Source organism: Macrosteles quadrilineatus, unplaced genomic scaffold (assembly GCF_028750875.1).
Source record: "Macrosteles quadrilineatus isolate MER2022 unplaced genomic scaffold, UCM_ALF_1.0 Scaffold_9__3_contigs__length_116548681, whole genome shotgun sequence".
In the NCBI taxonomy this organism is placed as follows: domain Eukaryota; kingdom Metazoa; phylum Arthropoda; class Insecta; order Hemiptera; family Cicadellidae; genus Macrosteles; species Macrosteles quadrilineatus.
In genome coordinates this window covers 17,105,277-17,131,198 of record NW_026542602.1, presented here as the reverse complement: position 1 = coordinate 17,131,198, position 25,922 = coordinate 17,105,277, and the positions used below count along the sequence as shown (strand labels likewise).

Here is a 25,922-nt window from a genome sequence, read left to right as displayed (position 1 = left end):
CTCACTTTTGACCCTCAAAACACAAAATTTCCCAATTTTTCTCTAAACCTTCTTAAAGAGCTTAAAAAAACAAACAATTCAGTATTCCAAAGTGTTTTTGTACCGTTATTGGTTACGGAGAAAACTAAAAAAAATGGTAAATTTAAAACTCCCATGTTATTCTTATGGAGAATATTGTAAAATGTTGTAGTTTGCTTGTCTATGGATATATTTTGATCAAACTTGGCAAATTTATTTATTTTATAGTAAGCTATCAATATTTTACTAAAAACACACTTTATTAGTTTCCTTGCAGCAGCAAACCTAGGTACTCGTTAAACCTAATATGTTATTTAAATAGATCAATTGAAAATCAATTCAGCCAAATGGAAATTCGCTTAGATAGCAGGTTTGCTGCAGCGGGGGTATTTATGTGTAGAGTTGTGAGCCCGAGCTGCCCCTCGCCTCTGAACATGGGAACACGCTTCCAATTTGTTCGCTTGGGTAGAGGAGCGGGGCGTGGTTCACACCACCAACACAACCACAGCTAAACATAATCAAATAAAAACAATTGCAAATCCTTCTCTTTCTAAAGGTTTTTTACTTAATTCACCGCTTTTAGGAATTTATAGACTTTAAACTTTGTAACAAAATAGGCCTATGCAAAGTTTGTGTGTTAGATTTTCTGTTGTTTTTTCTTGTTTTTTGTTGGATAAGAACTAACTAGGTACTGTATTTAAATTGTATCGTATTTGCTTAATGTTCTATTTTGTTGGTCAGATTGTAAATAAAATATTATAAAAAAATTCCTTCTCCAATCTTAACATATAAAAAATCAGTAGATAACTACTGCAAACCACACACAAAAACACATTGTAAGTGAGTATGTAGGCCTACAGTAATACTGTAATATCATAAAGAATTGAAATAAACCATAATATACGAGTATAAACAGCGTTAATACTTTCATCCCCTATACATAGTACAGGGTGATTCAAAAAGGACTTTACAACTTTGAAAATTCATATAAATCTTATTAAACAAGGTACAGAGCTGGTTTTGGTGTTGTTTTAAAGGAAAACACTTCAAGTTTTTTTACCTTAAACTAAAGATGTTCTATGTGACTTCTGTTGGATTTGGGGAAAATAATTATTTAGATATAAAAAAATAGTGAAAACCGTTAAAAATTTGAGAGAAATTTACAAAATTTTGAAAGTAGGGCGTTTTTTTTACCGTGAAGGAGTGCGATTTTCGAAAAACGCATAATAATGTCTTGTAGGAAATTTAATTCCGAACCTACGTTTTTTTCTCAAATCTTTTCTAGCTCTTACCGTTTTCGAGCTATAGCCGTTTGAAAAAAAATGTGTTTTGTCGTTTTTAGAGGTCCGCCATTTTGGATTTTCGGGGGGTTTAAAATTAAAAAATGCGACTTTTTGGAATTTTATGGGTGGTTTGGAACCAAGAACTACAAGTGTGCGAAATTTCAACTCCATAGCACATCTAGGAGTGGGTGTATCGCACTCCTTCACCGTCAAATAACGCCCTACTTTCAAAATTTTGTAATCCTACTCAAATTTTTAACGGTTTTCACTATTTTTCATACCTAAATAATTATTTTTCCCAAATCCAACGGAAGTCGCATAGAACATCTTTAGTTTAAGGTAAAAAAACTTGAAGTGTTTTCCTTTAAAACAACACCAAAACCAGTTCTGTATTTTGTTTAATAAGATTTATATGAATTTTCAAAGTTGTAAAGTCCTTTTTGAATCACCCTGTATATGGAGAAAGTATTGTTTTCGACTAGTGATCATTATTTGCATTCGCAATCCGGTGGCTACTCACACCGCAATATTGTTTTCGAGTTTGAGTTTTGAGTGGATATATCCGTTTTGGGTCCCCATGAAACGGAAAAAGTGGTTTTCGGAATGATGTCTGCGTGTGTGTGTATGTGTGGATGTGTACAGAGCTACAGACCACCTATAGTCCGATTTTTATGAAATTTGGTATATAGGTTCTAATTCTTGGTATCACCAGGAGTTTTTTGTTATTTTTTTAATTTTAATTTTTAATGCTGATTTCCCTTTAAATAACGGAAATATCAGATTTTCTCAAAACTGGCCCGAACGATTTTGATAAAATTTAGTATGTTAAAGCCCTTCATATTCTGAACAAAATGGAACAAATTTCATTTCCGTAAAAATTACGGTTCACAAGTTTTTGTAACTTATGTCATTTTCTCATAAAACCCCATTAGGCCAAAATGACAAAAAAGGATTTTAAGAAAAAAGTCGGTTTTATTTAAAATGTGTTATGGTCCTTATAATTCTAAACAAAATAGTGCAACCCCCATTCCCCATTTCTGTAACATAGTATGGTTAAAAGGTTATTGACACTTTTGTGATATTTATTCACCAAAATATCACTTCTACCGTTTACCCTACCCATGATCAATGTTGTTGACAAGCTTCTGGGAGAAAGTATGCTGTTTATTTACTATAACAAAGACGACAACAACAAATAATTGCTGATAAAACTATAAAAAATAGAACACGCGTTGATGTAAAATTAACAAAACAGTTTACATAAATCATTTAATTTGGGCTTCACTTTGATTAAATGCCAATAGGCTCTTAAGGTCCAAATTTAGTTAGAGGCAGATTTTTGAACGGTATAGTCTAAATCTATAAGTATAAAAGAGGATGTTTGTATATATATTTGTTTGTTTGTTTGGCAGTGGGGAGTATGTTTTATCTATGGATAAACTCAGACACCGCTGAACCGATTGCCACGAAACTTGGTACATACGTGGAGAATGTCATGGAATAGGTTTATACACCATCAATTTCGTGATCCGTGCAATCGGCTCCGCCCCAGTGGCTCTGGAGTTTCCCATGTTAACCTTATGAGAAATGGAATTAATGAATCTTAACAGCTGTTTGAATTAAACAAGTTGGTTCTGTTCTATGATGTTCAATAGCATTAAAGTTACAAGGATTACCAACAGGGTGCAGCACTATTATTATTTTCTTTTACATTTATGACAACAGCTAATTTGCAACGAAAAGGTGAGTGAGCGTAGCGAACGAACTTCAACCTGGAGGCGAGTTAGCGTAGCGAACGAGCTCCAACCTAAAGGTGAGTGAGCGTAGCGAACGAACTTCAACCAGGACGTGATTGAGCCATGCGAACGAGATCATCTTGAAAATTAAGAAGTTAAACGGGACAAAGCCCGCGGGATTATAAATAGTCAAAGGCAAGACAACGTCTGCCAGGTTCAGCTAGTAATTTATGAATATGTCAAACCCTGCATGGATCCTGCAGCATGGCCTGTTTTTTCTAGTGGGGCCTTGATGTAAGGAGACTCCTTTCAACGTCTTTGCAATAAATACATGGGGTAGGGGTGAATATTCAGCTGTGGTCGGGGCTATGGCTATAGCATAGCTCCGAGCTGTGACACGGCCACCATTAACTCCAGGCCGCGGCCTATGGTAGAATTGGCAACGTTGCAAGTAGTGTTGTCTAGCGCCAGACGTCCCATAAGATAACATGACAGACATAGGTGACACCAGCCAAGGCCCACCAGCTCATTAATTCGCGTACTATTCATTTAAATATAAATTTAAGAATATAAATTTATTAAAAGATTGGAAACGAAACATATGGAATTAAAAACCAAAACATTGTTTAAATTGAATATATATTATTGTACATTAAATGGGAGTCAATATTTGCTTTTGTATTCTTAAAAATACACTAATACTACTAGCCGCTTCCAAGCAAAACAGCTACAACCCTACTTACAACCCTTCTTACGTTGCGATGTTACCCATGTTACCACTTCAAAGTCCGCGGCCTGGTGTTAAAGGTCGCGGTGGCTGTGGTACTAATCGCTTGAAATTACCACCTGAGATAACTGTGGTCAACATGGTCACCTTCTCAATGGCCAGCTTTATCGCATCCACTTTTTATGCTCAGTAAAAGCATAGATTACATTTATTTACTTGGTACTCCGAAAACACATTTTGTAAAAAGCTTAGTAAAAATAGACCGAAAAAATAAAATTCCTTACGACCACTGATGTAGCTAATGGGAAATACACCAAGTATTGTATCTAAGTATACAATTAATGACACACAGGAAGGTCATGACGTTTGTAGCAAGAGACATAAGTCCATGCGTTCAAGGTGATAGTTGCTTTGAACGAAGTTCTGGTAAACCAAACCTGACCAAACATTACTTCAAATCATAGTAGCAGCAATGATTCGATACATTTATTTGTGCCTCTTGTTATGTTTTCATCGTACCTTTACCAACACTTTATAATATAAAAAAAAAGTGAACACTTTTATTTTGAGAATTTATATTAATTTTTCCTATTGTAATATGGACATACAATATGTGTGATCTGAAAGATGAAGACTACAGCTTTCCAAATATATAAAAATGTCAAAAGTGAAAAAAATTGGACATACAATGTTTGTGCATATAACCATCGATATGTTGTTTAGGTTTAGTAACATTTAATATCTTAGTTGAGTGTGTCGTAGATAAAACATATGGCTTTGGCTTATTTAAAGTTGTACGCCTCTTATCGGTTACACTATGGGTTACACTCGTGTAAATTGTAAGTACATTGAATATATGGCATTCATTACTAATTTATAGTACTAATGCAAAAATAATCAATGGTTCTATCACTAGATTCTTTTTAGAAGCCTTTGGAAGTTTTTACTGACGACTGTCGTGTCGTTATTGGTGGCTGTTATGTATCTGTCAGTCAACAAGAAAGCAGAAAATAGAGTTAACACATAACTTAACCTTACTTTTGTTTGTTTGTATTGTACACTTTCGTCTTTCGTTTTGGTGTTGTTTCGGTTCGTTTAGCCTAGTTGGCGCTGACAGGACAATTTTCTTATCAACATTTAACAATCTAAACTTTAATTTCCAGTTACGAATGTAATTTGTTTTTGATTTAATACATTGCTACACGCTAGTTAATTATTGGTTGTCAGATGTATTCAGAATAATCCAAAATTGATTTGTTTACCTAACACTTTTTATTTGGGCCTATGCTTCCTTTTAAACTAAGAGTTTTAAGCACTAAAAGAATACCTCGTTGGTATATTTGTCCTTATAAAAATGAAGAAAAGTAACTCAATACCAAGCTTATTAACTGAACTAAACGGTAATATTGAAAACTATTTACTTGACAACAAGATAAAAACAAGGTAAGATAGGCATAATATGTTTGTAAAGAATAATTTAGCCTATTAAACTCATATTTTTAACTAAAACTATTTTGTTATCACACATTTTATTGCCTTATAATTTTAAGTTAATTTACAGATTGTACCTATTGATTTAAATACAAGGCCTATGAGGTGCTTGGTTTGGATACCACAAGTGCAAGTCCAATGTGATTGAAATAACAGGGACACTTTCCTATATCTGATGAATGAATTACAATAGCATATTTGTGGGCTCGGTTTACACAAGCGACAAATCTAGCAACTAGGTAGTCACTAGTTCCCAAGCGCAATGTAGCGGACCACATTAGTTAATCAAATGGAGCCATTCACACAAACATACAGCATGCGCCTATTAGCGTCATATGTAAACATTCCTTACTTTCTGAATAGCTCACATATAACAACTAACTACTATTAAGTGATGTTATGAGATGAAGAGGATAAGTTATAAAATATCAAGTCTTTAGTGTTAGTAGATCCTTAAAAATATAACATAAGTGAAGCCAGCTAACAGAGGCTTACGCTACCTACATAGCTTATGTAATGTAGGCTTACATTTTATGAGTTAAATTAATTATTTAATCTTCTCTTTCAGAAAAGGAGCTAGTCCTGGATTGTGGCTTTGTTTTGTCTTGCCAACGTCAGTAATTCTTGGAATTTGGAATTACCCAGACTGTGGTTATTTCTACCGATCAGCAACATGTCTGAGTGTTGGCTTGCTACTCAACTCCTTATCGATAATTTTTCAAGTTCATCATTCTACTCAGTTCCGTACTATTTGTTGTGTAATCAACTCCATCACTACCACACTATTGCTACATTACTTCACTGAGCATAGTAAGTTTCATTCATTTAACATATTTCAATGATTATTTTAAGTTTTACACCAGGTTTACGTTTTTAAGTTATTTTTACAGGTTTACCACAGACCTACATAATTTTTTTTTGTCAAGTTTGATTTATTACAAAAAATATGACTTCTGGACTGGAATTTTAATTACTTTAAAAAATATTTTTACAACAATATTTCAATTCATCACTAAAAATAGTGAAAAAAATAGTTTATAAGTTTTACTTGATTTTTAGTTTAGGTGAAGTAGGTTGATAGGTTAGCTTGTCTTTAAATTTCAGTTTTGTATACATTGTTAAGAAACATGCTTTGTTTGTTTAGGTATAGTTTTCACAGTGGTCCTTGGGATATTCAGTAGTTTCGGATTCAATAAACTACTTGTTCTTTCTCTGCAACTGTGTCCGCAAACATTTACATTTGGAGAAGCAGCTGTGGTCGTGGAAGCTGCAATCCTTTTCATTGCTTCTGTTGTTGCAATGCTCTTCACATTCACACCAGTTACATGCATCGATATATCAACAAAGATATTGCAGGTTGGTATTTTTTTCTTTAGCTGTAAGTTATGTCATTATCTTTCAAAAAGCTTTAAACAGTTAGCTTTAAGTCCCCTCTGGACTTCTGCTTCGTATGGCCCCAAAATCTCTATTTGCTTTAAATCTAAAGTGCAGTCTCTGAAGTCCAAGTATAACCAGTAAAATTATAAAAAAAGTTTCATATAAATGCAAAAACTTCTGGAGACCATTTTTAAACTGAATGTCATTGCAACTGATTTTATTTATAGAACTAAACATTTATATACATTTCTTCCCCTCACCCCCAGAATTGCGACCTTAGTAAGAGGGCGACGTAATGTTTCCTTAGTAGTTTTAATCTTGACAATTTTGATGACGCCATCTCATACTTGATCTTATTTGACCCATTGGCCACAAAGTTAAACAATTTCTCTAAATATCATTAAATGAGCATTTTGCATTTTTCAATCGGGACACATCATAATTTTCTGGAATTGTATGATCAGTCAGTTGAGTGTCCAGGTAGGTATGACGGGGCTGATGATCTTCTGTGGTTGTGTCTACAACTTCCCTCGGCTCAGGAAGCCCATGGAGTTCTACTCTTGTCTTGCTGCAGTTCTGGTGATCATTGTCGTCTTGCTGCATGTCTTGTTGAACTTCAGTTCTGTTTTGTGGATTTTCTACTTGGCGACAGAAGATATTCTCACTGTAAGTATATTTTATCTGTAAAAATATCCTAAAGACTATTTTGTGAAAGAAGATTTTTTGAATACAGAGACTGTTCTCCTTGCCTAATAAACTTATCCTATGTTACTTTATAAGTGAAACTTTAACTTATGTGTTGTAAAGGATACTAAGACATAGCGTATTTCTGTGCCTAGTTTTAGAGACTTATGTATTCACAGCTAAATACAATTAATTAGTGACTGCCAAAATTTTAACCCACATCTTCCAGGACAAAGATCTACATTTTTATCAATAGAATTTTATTACACAGAAAATTGTCATTATCGGAGTCGGAGATCACCCTTCTAAAAAAATAATTACAATAAAATATAAATAAACCCTCAAATCATTAGTTATTATAAAGGTTAGGCCTACTTCATTACCAATCATTGATCCTGTCAACTTAAACCCAAGATGTACACAGTTGATTTTTGGCGGGCTTCTCCCACTACTCTCTGCCATCGGCAGGTAAATCACTCAAGAGTTAGTTGCACACCACTTGACCTGACCAAGATGGAATTTAAAACACGGTGATGTCTACTAACTGGGGAGAACACCATAAACCAAACCATTTGCTTTTTGCCTCCTCCTCCCTCCACGCCACTACTTGTAATGCTCAATAAGCGTTTGCCACACAAGTAAAAGTGAAAGCTTTCCATGTTACTCATGATGACGGATATTGGTCTTTGAGGCGTAAACGAATAAACAGTAAAATTCTCCTTTTATTTTATTGTATCTCTTGACAAACTTTTACAACATTTGGCTATTTTTTCTATTTGGTGATTGACAGCTAAAGCTGGTTGCCTCGTGGGTGTTGGCAAGTGTTGTGGCCGTAGTGGCAGCCATGACACAGGTGAAGGGGGGCCGCAAGGCGTCCACCATCGTCAGAAAGTACTTCCACCTGCTAGCTGTGGCTGTCTATCTGCCGGGACTCTTGTTGAACCCTTGCTTGCTCTACCTGGCAAGCGGAATAATATTTGCCATTTTTGTTGGTCTTGAGGTCAGTATCGTTACTCTCCAATAATGTACCTATTTTAGTTGTTTTCTCACAAGTTATTTTCAGTTGTAAAACATTTTAGACTGTTTACTTTTACTTAGTGTTGTCTGTTAATTTTTAGGAGTATTGTAAAATTTTTTATTCTCTTAAAAAAGGAAAAAAAACTAAAAATGACATTTTGTTGTTATTGATTTCAGTAACACTAGCCATTCATTGTGTATTTTACCTGAATTTCCGATGATAGTCAATTAGCTGTGTTTTAAAATATTTTAGGCTGTAACTTTTACTTTTTGTAAGTACTTTGACTGCACTCAGTAATTCAATTAGCCACCAAACTCTTCCAAAATGTTGTATGTACCATAAAAATTTTAAGATAGTTGTATGATGGAAAGTGTTGAGTGGTATGGATCGCGAACAAATTACTGCTGCTTTGATAATTTACTGGCAGAGAAAAAGAGAGAAACGTATCCCTCTCCACTGGGTGCATCTAATTAATTTAAAATTTTAGAAAATGGGGATGTATAAGACCTCAGAAATGAAGAACGAAAGTTTTTCAACTATTTTCGGATGTCGTTTTATGAACTTCACAAAAAAATTGAAAAGTGACCTACAAAGACATTACGTGACGTTGAGAAATTGTATACAACCAATTGAAATGCTGACTGTGATTACAATACAATATAATACAATATTCTTTATTGTTAATTCGTTAAGAATGACAATAGTGTCAATACAATAGTGAATTGTACATGTCAATTTTCATAAAATTCCTTTATTGAGTAGAAGGGTCTTGCGATTAGCCACTTCTTCAACTCCTGGTGTAGCTTGTTGCCAGTCAGGTCTCTCAGGTAGTCAGGTAGATGGTTCCTCAGCTTGCAGCCGGTGTAGGAAGGTTTTTTCTCCCAAAGAGTTGTTCGGTGAACTGGTAGTGCAAATTTGGAGCCATGACGGGTGGTGTAGTGGTGCAGGTCTTGGTTTCTTGGGGGGTTTATTTCATACTTTATGGTTTCAAGTATGTAGAGAGACACCACTGTGAGGATTCCTAGGTTTGCGAATGCTAGTCTGCAAGTCTGTGGTGGTACAAGGTTGGCGAGGGCTCTTATGGCTTTCTTTTGAAGGACAAGAATTTGATCCATATTTTTTGTTGAAGTTCCTCCCCACACTGCCAAGCCATATCTAAGATGCGACTCTACCAGTGCGAAGTAAGCTGTTTTGGCCACAGAGCCTATGTAGTTTATTCTTCTGACGACATATATTCCAGTACTGATTTTTTTGCTTAGGTGGTTGATGTGCTATTTCCATGTTAGTTTGTTATCAAGGATAACACTGAGAAATTTTGTGTGGTTTTCTATTAATACATCCTCTAATTGAGGGACTATGTCTTTTTTCTTACTGAAATTCAGAGTTGTAGTTTTTGTGGGGTTTATTGCTAAGTCATTGTTCTTTGAGTAGAGGATAGCTTTATTTAAGATCGATTTTAAATTAAGGTAAAGGCCCGTTAGGTAGCTTTTGAACCATTCTAGCGCAGAGTTTCTTATACGGAGTCTTTCGAGTTTCTTGCATATCAGGTCGTGGCCTAGGCAGTCAAAAGCCTTACTGTAGTCAAGGAAGATGGCAGAAATGTATTGTTCGTTTTCTATCTGGTCTAGGACGTACTCAATTAGTGCTGTTATAGCTGAGGATGTAGATTTATTCTTCCGAAAGCAATGTTGGTTGTCAGTTAAGAGTTTGTTATGATTAAGATGTGCCATTAATCTAGCCATAGCAATTTTTTCTATGATTTTAGAGAAACTGGAGATGAGAGAGATGGGTCTGTAGTTTTGAGCATTTTCAGTTGGTCCTTTTTTATGTTTGGAGTATATTTTACTGACTTTTATGGCGGATGGGAAATTGCCTTCTTTAAATGATTTATTTATAAGATAAACCAGAGGAGAGATGAGTTCTTGAGAGCAGTGCTTTATCATCTTAGAGGGAAAACTCATCTATTCCACTTGATGTTTTGGCTTTTTAGGGAGTTTATCATCGTTTTAACTTCTTTATAGGATGTTGAAGTTAGGGTAAGGTGTATTGGGTAGACTGGTTCCTCTCCATTCAGCACTGTTTCAGGGTCTATAACGATTGCTCTGTTTTGGTCAAGGGTATTTTCTGCTATATTTGAGAAGAATGTGTTGAAGTGTTCGGCCATTTCTTTTGTGTCGTTTGTGAGTTTGCCATTTATTTCTAATTCTGTAAGGGTTTTCTCTTCACATTTTCCTTTCCTTTCCTTGTTTATAACTTGCCATAGTGCTTTTGGTTTGTTGTCAGCTTGTTCTATGAAGCTAGCTGTTGAGGACATTTTTAGGTTTCTTAGTTCCATGTCGTATGTCCTTTTTCTATTAATCATTTCTAATTTGTCTTTATTTCTGTTCGTTAACTCAAACTTTTGCAGAGCTTTCAAAAAGTTCTCTTTAAGGTATTTTGCATCACTGCAGTGGTGCCCTACGGTCACTATGCGGGTAAAAATCGTAAACGATTGATAATCCTATAATGTGAAAGGGGCCATAAGCTTCAATTTTCAATGGCAAATCCGATTAATAATCGGACGAGCAAAATCGTATAGTGTGAAAGGAGCATTACAAATTGTGCAAAATATGGAGTAATCCGACCCATCACAATGTAAAATACATGTTTTATTATGCCATTCATTCATATCAACATTATTCCACTGCACAGATAGTGAGGGTGGCCAAGGTAGCGCCAGTAGCTGAGGTGTTGGACTCTGTGTTCCTCACATTCGTAGATGAAAAGGACGCAGGTCCCGTGGCTCTAACTCCACTGTGTCTGATGGCGGGTGTGTCTGCCCCGCTGTGGCTACACCCAGCTCCTGCATCATCCCCAGACTCCCTCCCCCCTCTGCTGGCGGGGCTACTGTCAGTAGGCGTGGGTGACACGGCAGCCTCTGTGTGCGGCTCGTTGTTCGGTCGTCACAAATGGCCAGGTATGGAACAGATGTAAAAATATAGTGTGTACGTCTGCTTATCATGAAAAATACAAACTGCTGTTCTCATTAAAGTAAGGGTTTAAATTACTACAAGACCCCAATCCATTAACACGTTCAGTGCGGCATACCTTCAAACAGGCGCTCGATAATGGCGGCGAGGCCCGGGCGAAGCCCCGCAGCGCAACTGAATCGATGAACGCAATTGGCATTCAAATATTTCAGTCTGACGAATAAAAAAAGAGCAGCGGTGATTGTGCTGTGTTAGCCCGAGAGTGGACGTAGTTCACTGAAACACCCAAAGGTAGCAGCACTGCCTGGATTCGTAGCCAGTGTCTTTGTAAAGTGGCTTGAAAAGAAATTGCCGGAACCGGGACAAAAGTATTGCTAGACGGGATTTTACGGGAAATTTTAGTACCAACCTACACCAGACTAAAGCTTAAATAATCTAAGCTACAGGCTGGCAACGATTATAACGTTCCCCGGCAATGGCTGAGCTCACACTAAACTAATGTGGAGAGAGTGGCATGACGTCAGCTTTAGCTGATGTCCGCCACCAGTGCTAGTGTCGGACATCATCTGTTGATGATGCCCGCACTTAACGTTAACAACAGGCTCACCGCTATTAAAAAAAAAAAATTGTTGTTCTACATATTATATTACTTGTATTTACACAAAACATATTCCCCTCTAAAAGATTAGAATGCTTCCATTTCTATAAATCTTTTCCTAAGAAGCATTCTTTTTGAGTAATTAATTGCATTGAAGACTTGAATTAGTTGTATTAGTAAGTAATTTTCAAAACTCTTTGAAACCACTACTATCTCATTTCACTAATCAGTAAAAAATTAAAACAAAATGTGAAACTATCAACATTTTAAAAAGTATAAACTTTGTGTCAGGAGCTAACAACATAAAGAAGCTCTTAGTCTAGTCATAAAGAAAATTACACTATGGAATCTTAGTCTTTTGAATCTGGAGTCCAAACATTGATATAAGTCTTTGAAATATAGATGTAACAACTTACTTAAGAGACTACTTTAGTTTAGTAACTCTGGTTTGTTCAATAAGTACTATAAGTAGGTATTTTGGACTGTTCTCATAATCAAAATATGAGTTCTGTTATATAAGTTCAATCTACTTAAAGGCCCGTACACACCGGCGCGGGAACGGGAGCGGGAGCGGTAACGGTTCAGTTCCTGGAATTTTAGATGCGATTTTTGCGCGGGAAGATCGTGGCGGGAACTCGTGCTTCCACACAGGTGCGGCTACCAGACGGGAAGCGGGAGCCAGTACACCGCAGTGAGTGGCCATGCCAAGGTGTGTAGTCCAGTGATTCGAGTCAAGTTTTGTGAAATATTGTAATTAGTTTTTATTTTATTTACTTACCATGTCATCGTCTGATGAAGAAGAAGCCCTACTTTTGCTTGCTGTATTAGAAGACGAACAGGCGAAAAAACTTTGGGTGCATGACATAAATAAAGGAAGGCTAGCATTTGGAGAGTACCACACTCTCATGCCCCAATTGAGAAATGATGCTAAAAGGTTCTACATCTATTTTAGAATGACTCAAGAATGTTTTGATGAATTACTCAGTTTGATTGTTGACCTTATTGAAAAAGAAAATACCAACTACCGTGAAGCAATTAGTGCCGAGGAACGACTAGCAATTACTTTAAGGTAAGATCTACAGTTACTAATTATCTTTGTAGAGTAGTCGGCAGCTAAGTTGGGGAGTCTTTGTACCTATACTTATATTTAGCATTTTCCCCCTCCGCCAGCCCATTTTTCTTTATAAAAATTGGTTTCTTTTTCAGGTTCTTTAAATATATTTTTTATATATAGGTTTAAAGTTTCCCCCCCTTCCGGATAACTTTAATAGAAGGAATAACTGCCTACTGAACTGCCGAGCACTTTACATGGTACCGAAAATCTTACAGTCCAGTAAACTGTTATGTAATTGTTTACAAATATTAAAGTTTTAAATTCGAGGCAAAATTACTTCTAATACAAAGTAAAATCAAAAAGCAAACACTAATTTTATGTTAGGGACAATAAAAACAGTATTTTGTCACATCAAGATAATGTTATACTTAGAATAAAAATGTATTCTGCAATTATTCAGTAGGTCTAACATTTTAACTGTCCAATATGCCAAAGAATAAAATTTTCATGTACAAAGGAAAACTATAAACACAAGAGTTAGTACTTATGAAGTTAAACATTTCCAAAAGAATTGTAAACACGGAATCTTTGTTCTTCGAGCTCTTCATCATTTGGATAAGTTGGATCGAAGTCACGCCGAGTTCCTACTGAAGAGCTACATGATGTTGAAAGATCTTCTTCACGTAATTGCTCCAGTTCACCAAGATTGATTATCTGAGCAATCTGTAGTTTAATCTGAGCCTGTCTTGCGCGCGAGAAAGTCTTGATTGTTTTGGAATAACCCAGCATCAAATGGTCAGTCGCATCAAGTTGGATTTTATTTTTCCCCTCTAGATATTGTACCACTTTGTCAACGTTGTTGCTGTTGCCAGGGGACTGAGTTTTCCTTTTTTTTATACGGGGTTCGGAGGCAAGATCTACATTATCAGGCCTGTTAATTTCAATTGGCTCACGTACAGGAGATTGACCATCGGCTGAAAGATGGTCGTGGTTGTTATTGCCCACATCAGGTTCAAAAACTACCTCATTGTTTACATCTGTACCTTGAGTTTCAGTAGCACTTATATTTGAGACAGTTTTGGCCATTCCAAGAAAAGGCTTGAATCTCTCCATCTGAGAGGACCAAGGCCACGCCACATAGTTCCTCTTGGCCTGACCAGTGGTAGGCTTGATGGATTTGAGATGTTTCATGTAGGAGTCTCGAAGATTTCTCCATTTCTTCTTCAACTGTTCACCTGAAAATAAATTATTAGTTTTAGAAACAACGCAAGTAAAAATTACCAATGTATGTGATAAATTAAGTGTTTTACTATCAATTTATATTCAAGAAAATAAATTGGTATATGCATATTAGTCTACTTTAAAAATAAGGTTTTTCTTTTTAATTTGGTAAACACATTGTCTTCAACACTTTTCAATTGTTAGAGGAAACATTTTTATTTATTTGAAACAACAAAAACTTATTTTTATGTTTGGCCGTCAACTTTCGAAACACCCTTTATAACTTTTATTACACACCAAAACGCTATGGGTTCCTCAAAATATGTTTCTAAACTAAAACGTATTTAAAATATTTACTGCGTTTATATATATTACTGTGGGTTTACATATGTGTATGTTTCTTTCAGGTTTTTGGCCACTGGAGATTCGCACAAAACTATTGGACATAGTTTCAGAGTTGGATTTTCAACTGTAGGCGCCATCATTGAAGAAGTTTGCAATGCTATCATAAAGCGATTGCAACCTCTGTACTTGCCCGAACCTTCGGAGGAGATATGGGCACAATCAGCAGCATGTTTCTATAATCGTTGGCAATTTCCGAATTGTGTGGGAAGCATAGACGGAAAGCATGTGACTATTAAGTGCCCAGGAAAATCTGGTTCAACATACTTTTGTTACAAATACAAGTTTTCGATTGTTCTGTTAAGCACAGTTGGCCCAGATTACAAGTTCCTCTGTGTTGATGTGGGAGGATATGGGAAAAACAGCGATGGAGGTATATTTGACGAATCTGCCATGGGGAAAAAGTTTAAAACAGACCAACTAAATATTCCAGGAGAAAAACCTCTTCCTGGGCAAAGCCAAGGGACCCCACACTGTTTAATAGGTGACGAAGCATTCGGTTTAAAACGAAACCTTATGAAACCCTTCCCCCAAAGGAAAGCCCGCCAAGATCGAAGAAAGAGGAGGTACAACTACAGACTTTGTAGAGCGCGTGGTATAGTAGAGAATACTTTTGGCATTCTGTCACAAAAATGGAGACTGTACAACAGGCCTTTGGAGGTTAAGGTAGAAGTTGCTAAGGTTGTTGTGATGGCTACATGCGTGCTACACAACTTTCTACGAACAAAGGATTCCGATAAGGACTTCTTCGCATGCCTTGAAGAAGACGATGAAGAGCCAGAGCCACGAGGGGGTGCTTTCTCTAGCTTTAGCGCGGATTTCAAGAGCAGTTCCCGTTATGCAATGATTGTACGCGAGAGGTTCGTAGACTTTTTTAATAAAGGAACACTACAGGAGTGAAGTTGAATGATTGGATGACTGAAGTTGAATGATTGGAGACTTAGTTAAACACCTTGTTTTGCAGTCTGTTTATAACTTTTTTAAAGTTAAAAATACAAAATAAAATATTTTCACAACTACAACTATTGTTATTAGTTTTACCTACGACTTAGTTAAACACCTTGTTTTGCAGTCTGTTTATAACTTTTTTAAAGTTAAAAATACAAAATAAAATATTTTCACAACTACAACTATTTTTATTAGTTAAGATAAGCTAAGGCACTTTATTTAAAATGTTTTTGAAAGTAGCCGTTTCAGTTTAGTTCTTTGACTTGAAAAGTTTCACATAACAGCATCGTTAACTTACATAACACCATAGCTTTACTTAACAACATGGGTAACGGACCAATGAGGTTCTACAATTGAGAGAGAAGAAGTAAAATTGTAATGATTCGAACTTTAACTAATCAGCTGTTCATGACAATTTCATTGTTGTGTGGTGCATTTAGTATTTGATACTATGTTTCATTGCATATCACTGTCAGTGGCAATGAGAGGTTATAAACAAAAACATAACCTCTCTTGAAAAATTATGAATAGTGATTTCAGTAATTAAAACACTGGGTAAAGTTAAGTACGCAACTCGCGTAAATAGTGTTAACTACACGCGTAGAAGTTTTAAAGACACTCGCCAAGGCTCGTACCTTAAATCTTTTACTCGTGTCGTTAACACTATCTTAAAATACTGTACTGCCACGTGCTATAAAACAATTTAAATACCACAAATAATAACACAATCGTTGCGTAAACTTCTATTACCTAGCCTACCGTAACATAACCTAACCTAATCCTAAAGCGAGGGATAGCTAAAAAATGAAATCTGTCGGATTATGTCGGTTATTCTGTGGACACAACGGATAATTAAAACTGATTTGTTTACAATTTGTATAAATTCAATCTTTAAATTGAGTATAAACATGGGTTTATATGGGTGAAATTCAATAAACTACAGAACACATACATGCAGCACCCATTAAAACATCGACTACTATTGTACTTACCAGATGTATTTAGTGTCTTCCCAATGTCCTCCCAAATCTTGTCCTTCTTCCTAATATTCTTGTAGTCTTTGTGATTGAGGTCATACAACACAGGATACGTATATACAACTTCAAGCAAATGTTCAGTTATGCACGACATGGTGTTGTTGTTGTTGTACCACACAGCAGACAGGTGGAAACCGATTAGTTCAGTTTCTTTCCGCAATAATACTGGCGCGGGAAGCGCTGCAAACGCTGCATGCTGCGGGAAGCGCGGGAAACCGTAGTGTTCCCGTTCCCGCCTCGTGCCCGCTTCCCGCAGACCGCGCCGGTGTGATTGGTTTCATATCCCGCAATGGTACACGCTGCCCGCGCGGGAAATTCTTGGAATTAAAATCGTTCCCGCTCCCGTTCCCGCGCCGGTGTGTACGGGCCTTAAGGTCTTTTCACACCAGTGTCCTGGATATTTGGCATTTTTTTGTCTAAATAAATTGCTGCCAATGCTATCAAATGAGACCGTTCACACCGCACGTCCAGGATGTCTTTTTATTTCTATATATATTCTTTATATTTATTGGATCCCTCGGAGAGTGATTTTTTTTTTAACGTCCAGCCCATCACAATGCCCATTCATAGCCTAGCACATGGGCAGTGAACACTTCGTGCTTCGCTATATTTGGTACTGTCTATTGTAGTAACTGTATTTAAAGTGTCAAGTTTCTTATATCTACATTGATTATTAACAATGCTTCTTCAAACTGATATGGAGTAAAATAAGTTCTATATCCATCTTCATCCAGCTTCAGATCAATTATATCAATTATTTAACATGGGGACGCCACTATGTGTGTATTTTAACCCAAATATGAGAGAAGGATGAGTGGCGCGATTTTGTAGTCTTGTTAGTGACTAAGGCCCATATATTCCTTAGACACAGTTGTTAATTAATAGGCCAGCTAATGGCAACTAAGGGACCTACAGTTTATAGGGGAATCCGAACCACATTCTTGCCTTGGTATTAACGAATTGGTCTAATTATCAGGATAGTACTGCGGATAGTTGTAGTACTCACTAGTACAGAAGTTAATCCACACCAGGGAGTATTGCATCCACAGTGCATCTCTATAAATATCCACAATTCGTGACCTCCTAGTAGCTGGATTACAGGACAACGCCACTGTCCCAGTCATCATGCATCGAGTAATGTACTCACCAAAACTCTTCCGTGATGAATCCATGTACTTATTTTGGTAACGTGTATAATAATACTAAGTTGTCACTATAAAAATATCAATTAATTAGTTCATCCATGGAACAGGAGACCCGGAACACATAAGAACTTGCGGAAAAGACATATTTGCACAGGTAAAACAAATACACTAAGTCGGTTGGTCTCAGAATGAACAACTGGATGTTTGGTATGTTGCTGGGTGGTGTGAAAAGGCCTTTAAATGATTTTTTCTTTGATAGCTTGGATGAAATTCAAAATTTAGGGAATGTAGTCCTTAAATTACAAATAAAAATGTTTTCTTTTTACCAGATTCTCAAAGGACTAAAGAAGGGTCTGCAGCTTGTTTTATCTCCCAGTTGTTCTTCGTCATAGCCATGATACATTTCGGTGAGTATTTGTGAAAACTCAAGTTAACTCGACAGTTTTTTTTCAAATTTTTTGTACTTACGTCATAGACTAAGCAACACAAGTATTTTGTTTCTATTATTTTAGGGTTATTTTCATGATTTTTGCTTTACTGTTTGGTTATATAACTAGGAGACAAGTTATTGTTTATGATTAGATCGTTTTATTTGGTCAAACGAGGTTCTAAATGACTGAAATAACAAGAAACAAATTGTATACAAAACACAACCTCTACAGTGGGACGTGCACAATAAAATTGACTTCAGCTGTTCCATAAGGATATCATATCTACTAAGGGAGTATGTTTTATCAATGCTTACATTCTTTAAAAAAATTAAAATTTGTGTTTGAACCTCAATGATTGAAGTTGAGAGTTGAAATACAACTTTGAATTGTTTTCATTGTTGGGATAAAGCTGAATTCTTTTCATAAAACATGTGCATAAAAACTAAAAAGACAAGAACACTCTAGCTCTAAAACGGGTGGTTCTTGTAGAACATTTATGAAGGGAGGATGGATATAAAAAAGGTTAAGAGTAGAGTATCTTGTTACATCCTATTTTAGGTTCAAAGTAAAACAACATTGTTTCCTCATTAAAAATTGTCACCCTCAGTGACTATCATTAAAAATCAACCAACAATTATTGATTTCTTTGGTTGGCAATTTATTTAAACCTGTTTTTTTCTATTTCAGGTTATATTCCAAGAAACAACCTGTTACAGCCGATAGTTGCGATTTCCGCTGTCTCTTGGGTTGAAGCTACAACAGACCAAATTGATAACCTTGCCCTACCTCTGCTCATGTACATATTAATGTTATAAGGTAGACTAACGTCCTAGTCAATGTTGTAAAGACAACAAAAACCAGTGAGGGAAACATTCCCAAAAAATATTTATTTTAGCTACTCATGCGTAGCCTATGTAGTCCTAAGGTGAGATTAACTAGTTACTAAGGTGGGTGAAACTAAACAATATATTGTATTGCAAAGTATGTAAACAGATACAGAATACGTCGTAATCAGTCTAATGCTTCACGAAAATTTAACTACGATCGATAATAGCTTATTTTGCCCAAAGATCTGAAAGAATTGACACACCTGGAAATGTGTTTCAATTAGGAGTCCCAGCTGAAATGTTTCAGCCAAGACGCAAAAGCCATTTTTTAACACATGAAAAACAAGAATGCTACATTCTGTAAGAATGCTATAAACTTGTAAAAAAGCAATCTCAGACAAAAATAGTTTACTAAGTAATAAAATACTAATCACACCAATTTTTAAGGTTTTCTGAAATAATTATTTAGCGACAACGACAATATGTACAAATAACGTAGGTATAGTTCGGCCGCTTAGAAAGCGACCTCTAGCATTGGTTAGCATTAGCGCGCAGGTCGTTTTCTAAGCGGCGGAACTATAGTCAACACCATGTTGGTTGACATCTGGAAATACCTAACCATCATAGTGGGGTGAAACATTCTTAGCCTAACAAACTTTTCATCTTTAGGCATCTAAAAAAGTAATAGTTGTATAGTTTTGAAGATTTTTATGATTTTCAGGCAGCTTGGTTTAAAAGGTATTAATTTAAACCATCCTTGAAATGTGAACAACATGATTTCATTTAAATACTGTGATTTTTGCATTTACTAAAAAACTTTTTAATCATAACATAAAATATCCTAATATGTTATTTTAATATTTATTTAGTGTATTTTAGGGACATTTATATATATATGTAAGTTCTATATCTTAGGTTTATTGATTCCTGTTAGTTAACTATTATGAATCCTAGTCTTCCATGTCTTGCCCAGGAACTTTAACATAATCCCTTTTAATTTATCCCTTATATTGAGCAAAAATACCAATCCTAAATCAAAAATCAATCAACAGGGTATGCAAAATATTACAATATTAGATACTATCCGTAATACAAAAAAAATTCTGCTATTAAATATTGGTTGTTACTTTCTCTTTTTATACATAAGTATACCTAACACAATATAAAAAGAGTTATAACGTTATACAGTGTGCATCTGTTTTCAAGAAACAATATTGATGGGAAAAGTAAAGTTATTGTGCTATAGTGAATTTTTAGGATAAATATTTTCTTTTGTAACAAACAAAATACACTATTATTTGACTTGTAAAATTAATTCATTCAAATATGTCTTAGCAATTTTAAGACTGATATGTAAACATTGCTCATTCATGGACAAGGATTTTGTATTGTGAATTTCACAATAAATGTTGGTAAATTCTTTGGGGCTGAAACTTTGATTAAGCTGGAATAATACATTAATATTTGGCTGTATCAAAAACATATCTTTCCTTTATTAGGTAACCGTTTGGTTTATATTAAAACTAGCTGTAACCCGCGGGCTTTGCCCCGTTTAACTTCTTAATTTTCAAGATGATCTCGTTTGCATGGCTCAATCACGTCCTGGTTGAAGTTCGTTCGCTACGCTCACTCACCTTTAGGTTGGAGAGTGCCAGTAGAATATAATACCCATTATTAGGAAAGGATTCAAAATTGGACGTGTTTGGGGGGGATTTCAAATCCATGCTGCCCCTGGTGGATCATTCCAGAGAGGCCCCTCTATTTCTGATTCTTCGGTGGCTTAGAAATACTACACAATTTCGGTGTTGGTAGGGGGTTTAGAAATACATGAGGTATTGTTTCAACTCAATAAACTTGACCCTTATGATCCGATCGGTGAATAGACTAGCTAATAAATAATGAAAAATAGAAATAAATTTGGGTCTGCGGGCCAGAATGTTTTACTTCAGGTTGGCTCAAAATCGAGTTGCTGTGGAAAGTATACATAAAAAAAATTTAATTGTTAAACTACAACCTGTTTAAACTGCAATTGCAAAATTTGTTCAAACCGATTGTTTTTATCACAGTTGTGATTGAACGACTAAATTGTGAATGTCCCTGTCATTATGGTGAACATAACTGATTCGTCATGGTGTTCAGTCATTGGTTGTTGTGAACATCTCTTACATTCACAGCGAAATAAAGAAATCTTATATGATTGCGGAGACATCATCATCGTCTTCTGCGATCAAAGCGAAATTTGAGCATCATCCGCTGTCATCTTCAACCTCTCCTGCGATCATTTCGAATCGTAAAAATCTTCTGCGATCTCGGAGACATCATTATTGTCTCCCACAATAGCAGCAAAATCATTAACATCTCCCACATTCGCAGAGTCATATTATTCTTCTCCCACAATCACTAAGAAATCATTGTTCGACAAAATTATATACATCTTACACGTTCATGGAGACATAATTTTTGTTTCTTGTGATAGCGTCAAAACTTTTTACATGCAATCTTTGGAGATCAAGAAAATAAAAGCTCGGCTTAATAATATAATCCTCTAGCACATTTTATGAATGAAATTTATTTTACAATCAAAAGAAATATTCCTTGAGGCGCCGTGAGGAAAATACAGTCTTGTGTAAGTGTTTGATGATGCCTTAGGCCATCTTCACCATAGTTCCGAACTACTATTAAACTCATGTGTGTTAATTTTATGTTATTGTTACTTACTTACTTACTGCCCTGGCCATTTGTACCCCAGTCGGTACTTGGCCTCAGCAACACAGCGCCTCCATCCGTCTCTTTCTTCAGCATCCTCCTCTCCAATTCCCAGCCGCCTCATGTCTTGTTGCACCTGGTTCCACCATTTAGTCTGTGGTCGTCCCCTGGATCTTCGTCCCTCTAGTGTTCCCCTCAGAATGTTCTTCAGGTTTGACTCTTCTTCTCTTCTTAGTATGTGTCCTGCCCATTTTAGTCTCCTACTTCTTATTTCTCCGATGATGTCTGCATTTTTGTACATTTCTCTTACTTCCTGGTTGTGCCTCTTCCTCCACTCTCCATTTTCTAGCGTTGGGCCAAAAACTTTCCTCAATACTTTATTTTCAAAAACTATTATTTTTCTTTCTTCTTTTTTGTTCAGGATCCAAGTCTCTGTTATTGTTATTATTATGTTATTGTTACTGATAAATATTTATTTGTTTTATGGTATTGTGTGAGTAAATGTGAAATTGATGTGGTTGAAAGCTCAGAACAGACTTATGTAAACCATGTGTGTAAGATCAAGATACTGGAGTCTAAACCTTCGCTAAATCATCACGATGTTGTCCCCTGGCGCTGCGGAGTGGGGGAAATAATTCTCCCTCCACCTCCCCTCTAGACGGCGTCCAAACAAGCCCGCGTTGTTTTACATGCATATCATATACCTATGCTGCAGTTTTTCAATAAGATAAAAATGAATATTTATAAAATTAAACTGTCATAAACTAACCTAACCAACCAAACATGCTGATTATATAAAAAAAAATATATAAAATAATAATCGAATGAAGGTTTACTAATCGAAAAAATAGTTCTGTTGATAAAATAAAATTATAAATGCCTTGAATTCAATTTTAGAATTTATTAATTATGAAATTAAACTGTCATAACCTAACCAAACCAACCAAACTTGCTGATAATGAAAAATCGAACAAGGTTTACTAATAGAAAAAAAATAGTTCTAAAATTATAATAGCTCAAATTGAATTTTATTATGTTTCAATTAACAAATTAAACTGCCATAACCTAACCAAACTTGCTGATAATGCAAAAATCTTAGACAAAAAGTTAGTGCTACCGAGAGGATTCGAACCTGGTACCTTCAGATCCTCAGCCCGGCACGTTATCCATTAGACCACCGTGGCCTGTGGTTACAAACCGTATCGTTGCGGTAATGGTGTTCCCTCAGCTAATAGAATGCTTTGCTTCCCCCACTCCGCAGTGCCAGGGGACAACATCGTGATGATTTAGCGAAGGTTTAGCCCACTCCAAGGCTACTCCAAGACACTCCAAGGCACTCCAAGGCACTCCAAGGAGGTGAGGTTTGGTCACTCTAGTGATCAAGATGGCCCAATACCAATACCAACATGTGATGAGGACATATTTCATATTATTGGATTGATATGCGTAATGTATCAATATTAAATTCTAACATAGCAAATTTACTACAACTCATGCCTGCTAAATGCATTAGTTAGCCTAAACAATAAGTTATTGAATCTCAATTTTTCTTTACTGAAGTTATTCATGCAAGCTCACAAGTGTTAAATAAATAGTAGATCATAAGTCAGACTGTTACTGTTAAGAATTTACTTTAATACAGTAATTGTTACTGTTATTCATCGGCGCCTGCAGGGGGGGGGGGCATTGGGGGCCATGACCCCTAGTAAAAAAAACTAAATTTATAATTGAATATGGTTTTTTGAGTGATTACGGCTTTTAGACAGCCAAAAATCATGTTTTCACTTTTACAGTACTGGTTTGTAACACAGGAGAAATTTCCTGTGGGCCCCCATTCTGTTATTATCTTATAAATAATGTCTGAACTTAAGAGTTGTAACACAAATTTATAAGCCTAGTTAGATTAATTTACTTTGTCTACAGTTGACAGTAATGCCTCGTTCACACGGTGCGAGTTTACAAGCTACTCGCCAGCATGTAAGAAGCCGGCGAGTTGGTGAGTGTGCTTGTATTTGTTTAAACGGAGCTTGTCCACTCGCTAACCTGCAGACGTGTAGAAATACGCCGGCGAGTGCGCTTGTAGTCGTTCACACGATGCTTTTTCCACTCGCTCAGTAGCTAGCTTGAACCAAATCCTCCGACATCTTTGAATAACATGCACACAAGCAGTACACAAAAGTAGCGGCAGCGTCAACTTTTTCCAGAGCTTTTTTACAAGCAGCTTTTGAACGAGTATGTCGTTCACACTGAGCTATTTTACTAGCTGCGTCTAAAAAAGCCAGCGTGTAGCTTGTAAACTCGCCCTGTGTGAACAGGGCTTTAGTTTTAGTGGTATTTTGTAAACAAGTTTGAAAACAGCTCATTTCTCTGCTTTTTCTTTTGCTCACAATTTTGTTCTGTTCGGTTGTCATCTGGTGTGAGGAACCGAACATAACAACATTTAGGCTTTGTTTATTTAAATTTAAAATCAAACAACAGAGAATGGGCTGCATGTAGATTAAATTAATTCTTGCCGTGTAATACATCTTTAGTTTAAAAAACAAAGTAATTATTAACCCATTTAGATGATTAATATAATTTAATGTAATGGAGAGTATTTTTCCTTTACTGAATTTTGAGGTTAGCAATAAAACTCTTTATCCTGTCGCTAAGGGCTACGATTAAAACTAGGACGCTGGTGTCCGGGATGCTAGAGAGGCATTAAATCAAATGGGGGTGATTAGACAAGTGATGGCAGTGTCGGATGCTAAAAAAGCCACCTGACGCTCAATTTTGTAAATCCCTGCTGGGAAGCCGAAATTCGAGCGTCCGGTGAGTTTTTGCCTCCCGGGATGCACAAAATCGGTTGTGAGGCATTGGTTAGATGCTCTCATGGTAAGACCTGGACCCGGGTCCGATTTACTTTTTCAATTTGATGTCCCCATAGGCCAAAAATACCATCCGTTCAAAATGTTATAAATAAATAATATATATATATATACAGTTTTATATATTAAGTATCTGTCCACAAAACACAATAACTGTATAAATTTAATAACTTGAGTAATTTTTGTTCGATTTTGTTCCTCAAAGTGTAGGGCGGGACAATCTTGAATGAGTTCGCGAACCAGCATGAACAGACCAAGTGAACGAGGTTTTAGGGGGGGGGGGGGTTTATGGGGTAAAAAAGGGGTTTTTCTCATTTCTGACCCACAAAACACAAATGTTCCCAATTTCTCTAGACCATGTTAAAGAGTTTAAAAAATTAATAATTTTGTATACTTCAGTGTTTTAGTCAGTTACGGAGAAAATTCAAAACAAAAGTAGGCCTAAATTTAAAATTCCCACGTTTATAAATTATTAACTGTTGTAATTTTCTTGTTCATGGATATATTTTGATCAAACTTGGCCAATGTTTTTATACTAACACTAAGCTATTGATATTTTACTAAAAACACACTTTATTAGCCTCCCTAAAGCAATAAACCTGGGTATGTGTTAAACCTAACATTATTTAAATAGATATATACAAAAAGTTACATAACATTAAAATAAAATAGCAATCCGAGGGGCTAGCATCCCAACACAAGTCACGTCATTTTTGACTTGAAGTGGTATGCTAGCCTCTTGGACGCCAACATCCCGGACGCCAGCGTCCTAGTATAATCGTAGCCAAAATAATGCAGCTGGTAAGCTCATGATAATTACACATGATAACCAAAAGCTGTTGACAAAATACTATGTGCAATTCGTGTTCAAAGTCCTTTTTATTCTCGATACAATTGACATTTTTCTCTTATTAAAAAAGTAATACTTTGCTCACTTGCACATTCCTTTAGTTTCATCTCTGTATTATATCTGTCCAAAATGTATTTTCTGCTAATTTTAGAAATGTTATAATATGTTAGCAAGATCTTCAATTCGTTTGGGATATGGCAATGAAATCATGACAATTTTTTGTTTTGCCTAGTTAAATTTTTAAACAAAAATATTTTCTTAATGACACAAAAATTTTATTTACTAAGATTAATTTATAATTCTACCTAAATATTTTAAGGTAGTCATAAGCTATAAAATGGTGGAATATTTTTTAAATCCAATTAATAGAACTGGAGTTTTATCAAATTTTGTTATTTACCTATGAATTGACTAACAAAAATTATATTACACACATTATTATAGACACACATTAAACATTTTAGTCTTAAGTACTTATATGACTTTTCTATTCTTATGCCTAAGAAACACACTTAACAAATGTCAATGGCCCA

The 25,922-nt window shown here is 35.8% G+C and overlaps 1 protein-coding gene across 1 annotated transcript; it reads left to right on the top strand.

Moving 5' to 3' along the window:
• The first annotated feature begins 4,828 nt into the window (after window positions 1–4,828).
• Window positions 4,829–19,698, top strand: LOC129002936 (dolichol kinase-like). The gene is made up of 8 exons (XM_054431067.1): window positions 4,829–5,207; window positions 5,824–6,065; window positions 6,400–6,611; window positions 7,113–7,298; window positions 8,107–8,316; window positions 11,026–11,290; window positions 18,038–18,115; window positions 18,827–19,698. The coding sequence occupies exons 1-8, from the start codon at window positions 5,119–5,121 to the stop codon at window positions 18,952–18,954; spliced, it is 1,410 nt and encodes a 469-aa protein (XP_054287042.1). The 5' UTR covers window positions 4,829–5,118; the 3' UTR covers window positions 18,955–19,698.
• The last annotated feature ends 6,224 nt before the right edge of the window (window positions 19,699–25,922 follow it).

What these genes read in the sequence shown, in the direction of transcription:
- LOC129002936 (XM_054431067.1), top strand. Translation starts at nt 5,119, where the DNA reads ATGAAGAAAAGTAACTCAATACCAAGCTTATTAACTGAACTAAACGGT. An exon ending in CGACAGAAGATATTCTCACT is followed by an intron (nt 7,299 to 8,106) that starts GTAAGTATATTT and finishes GGTGATTGACAG; the next exon opens with CTAAAGCTGGTTGCCTCGTG. An exon ending in CCATTTTTGTTGGTCTTGAG is followed by an intron (nt 8,317 to 11,025) that starts GTCAGTATCGTT and finishes TCCACTGCACAG; the next exon opens with ATAGTGAGGGTGGCCAAGGT.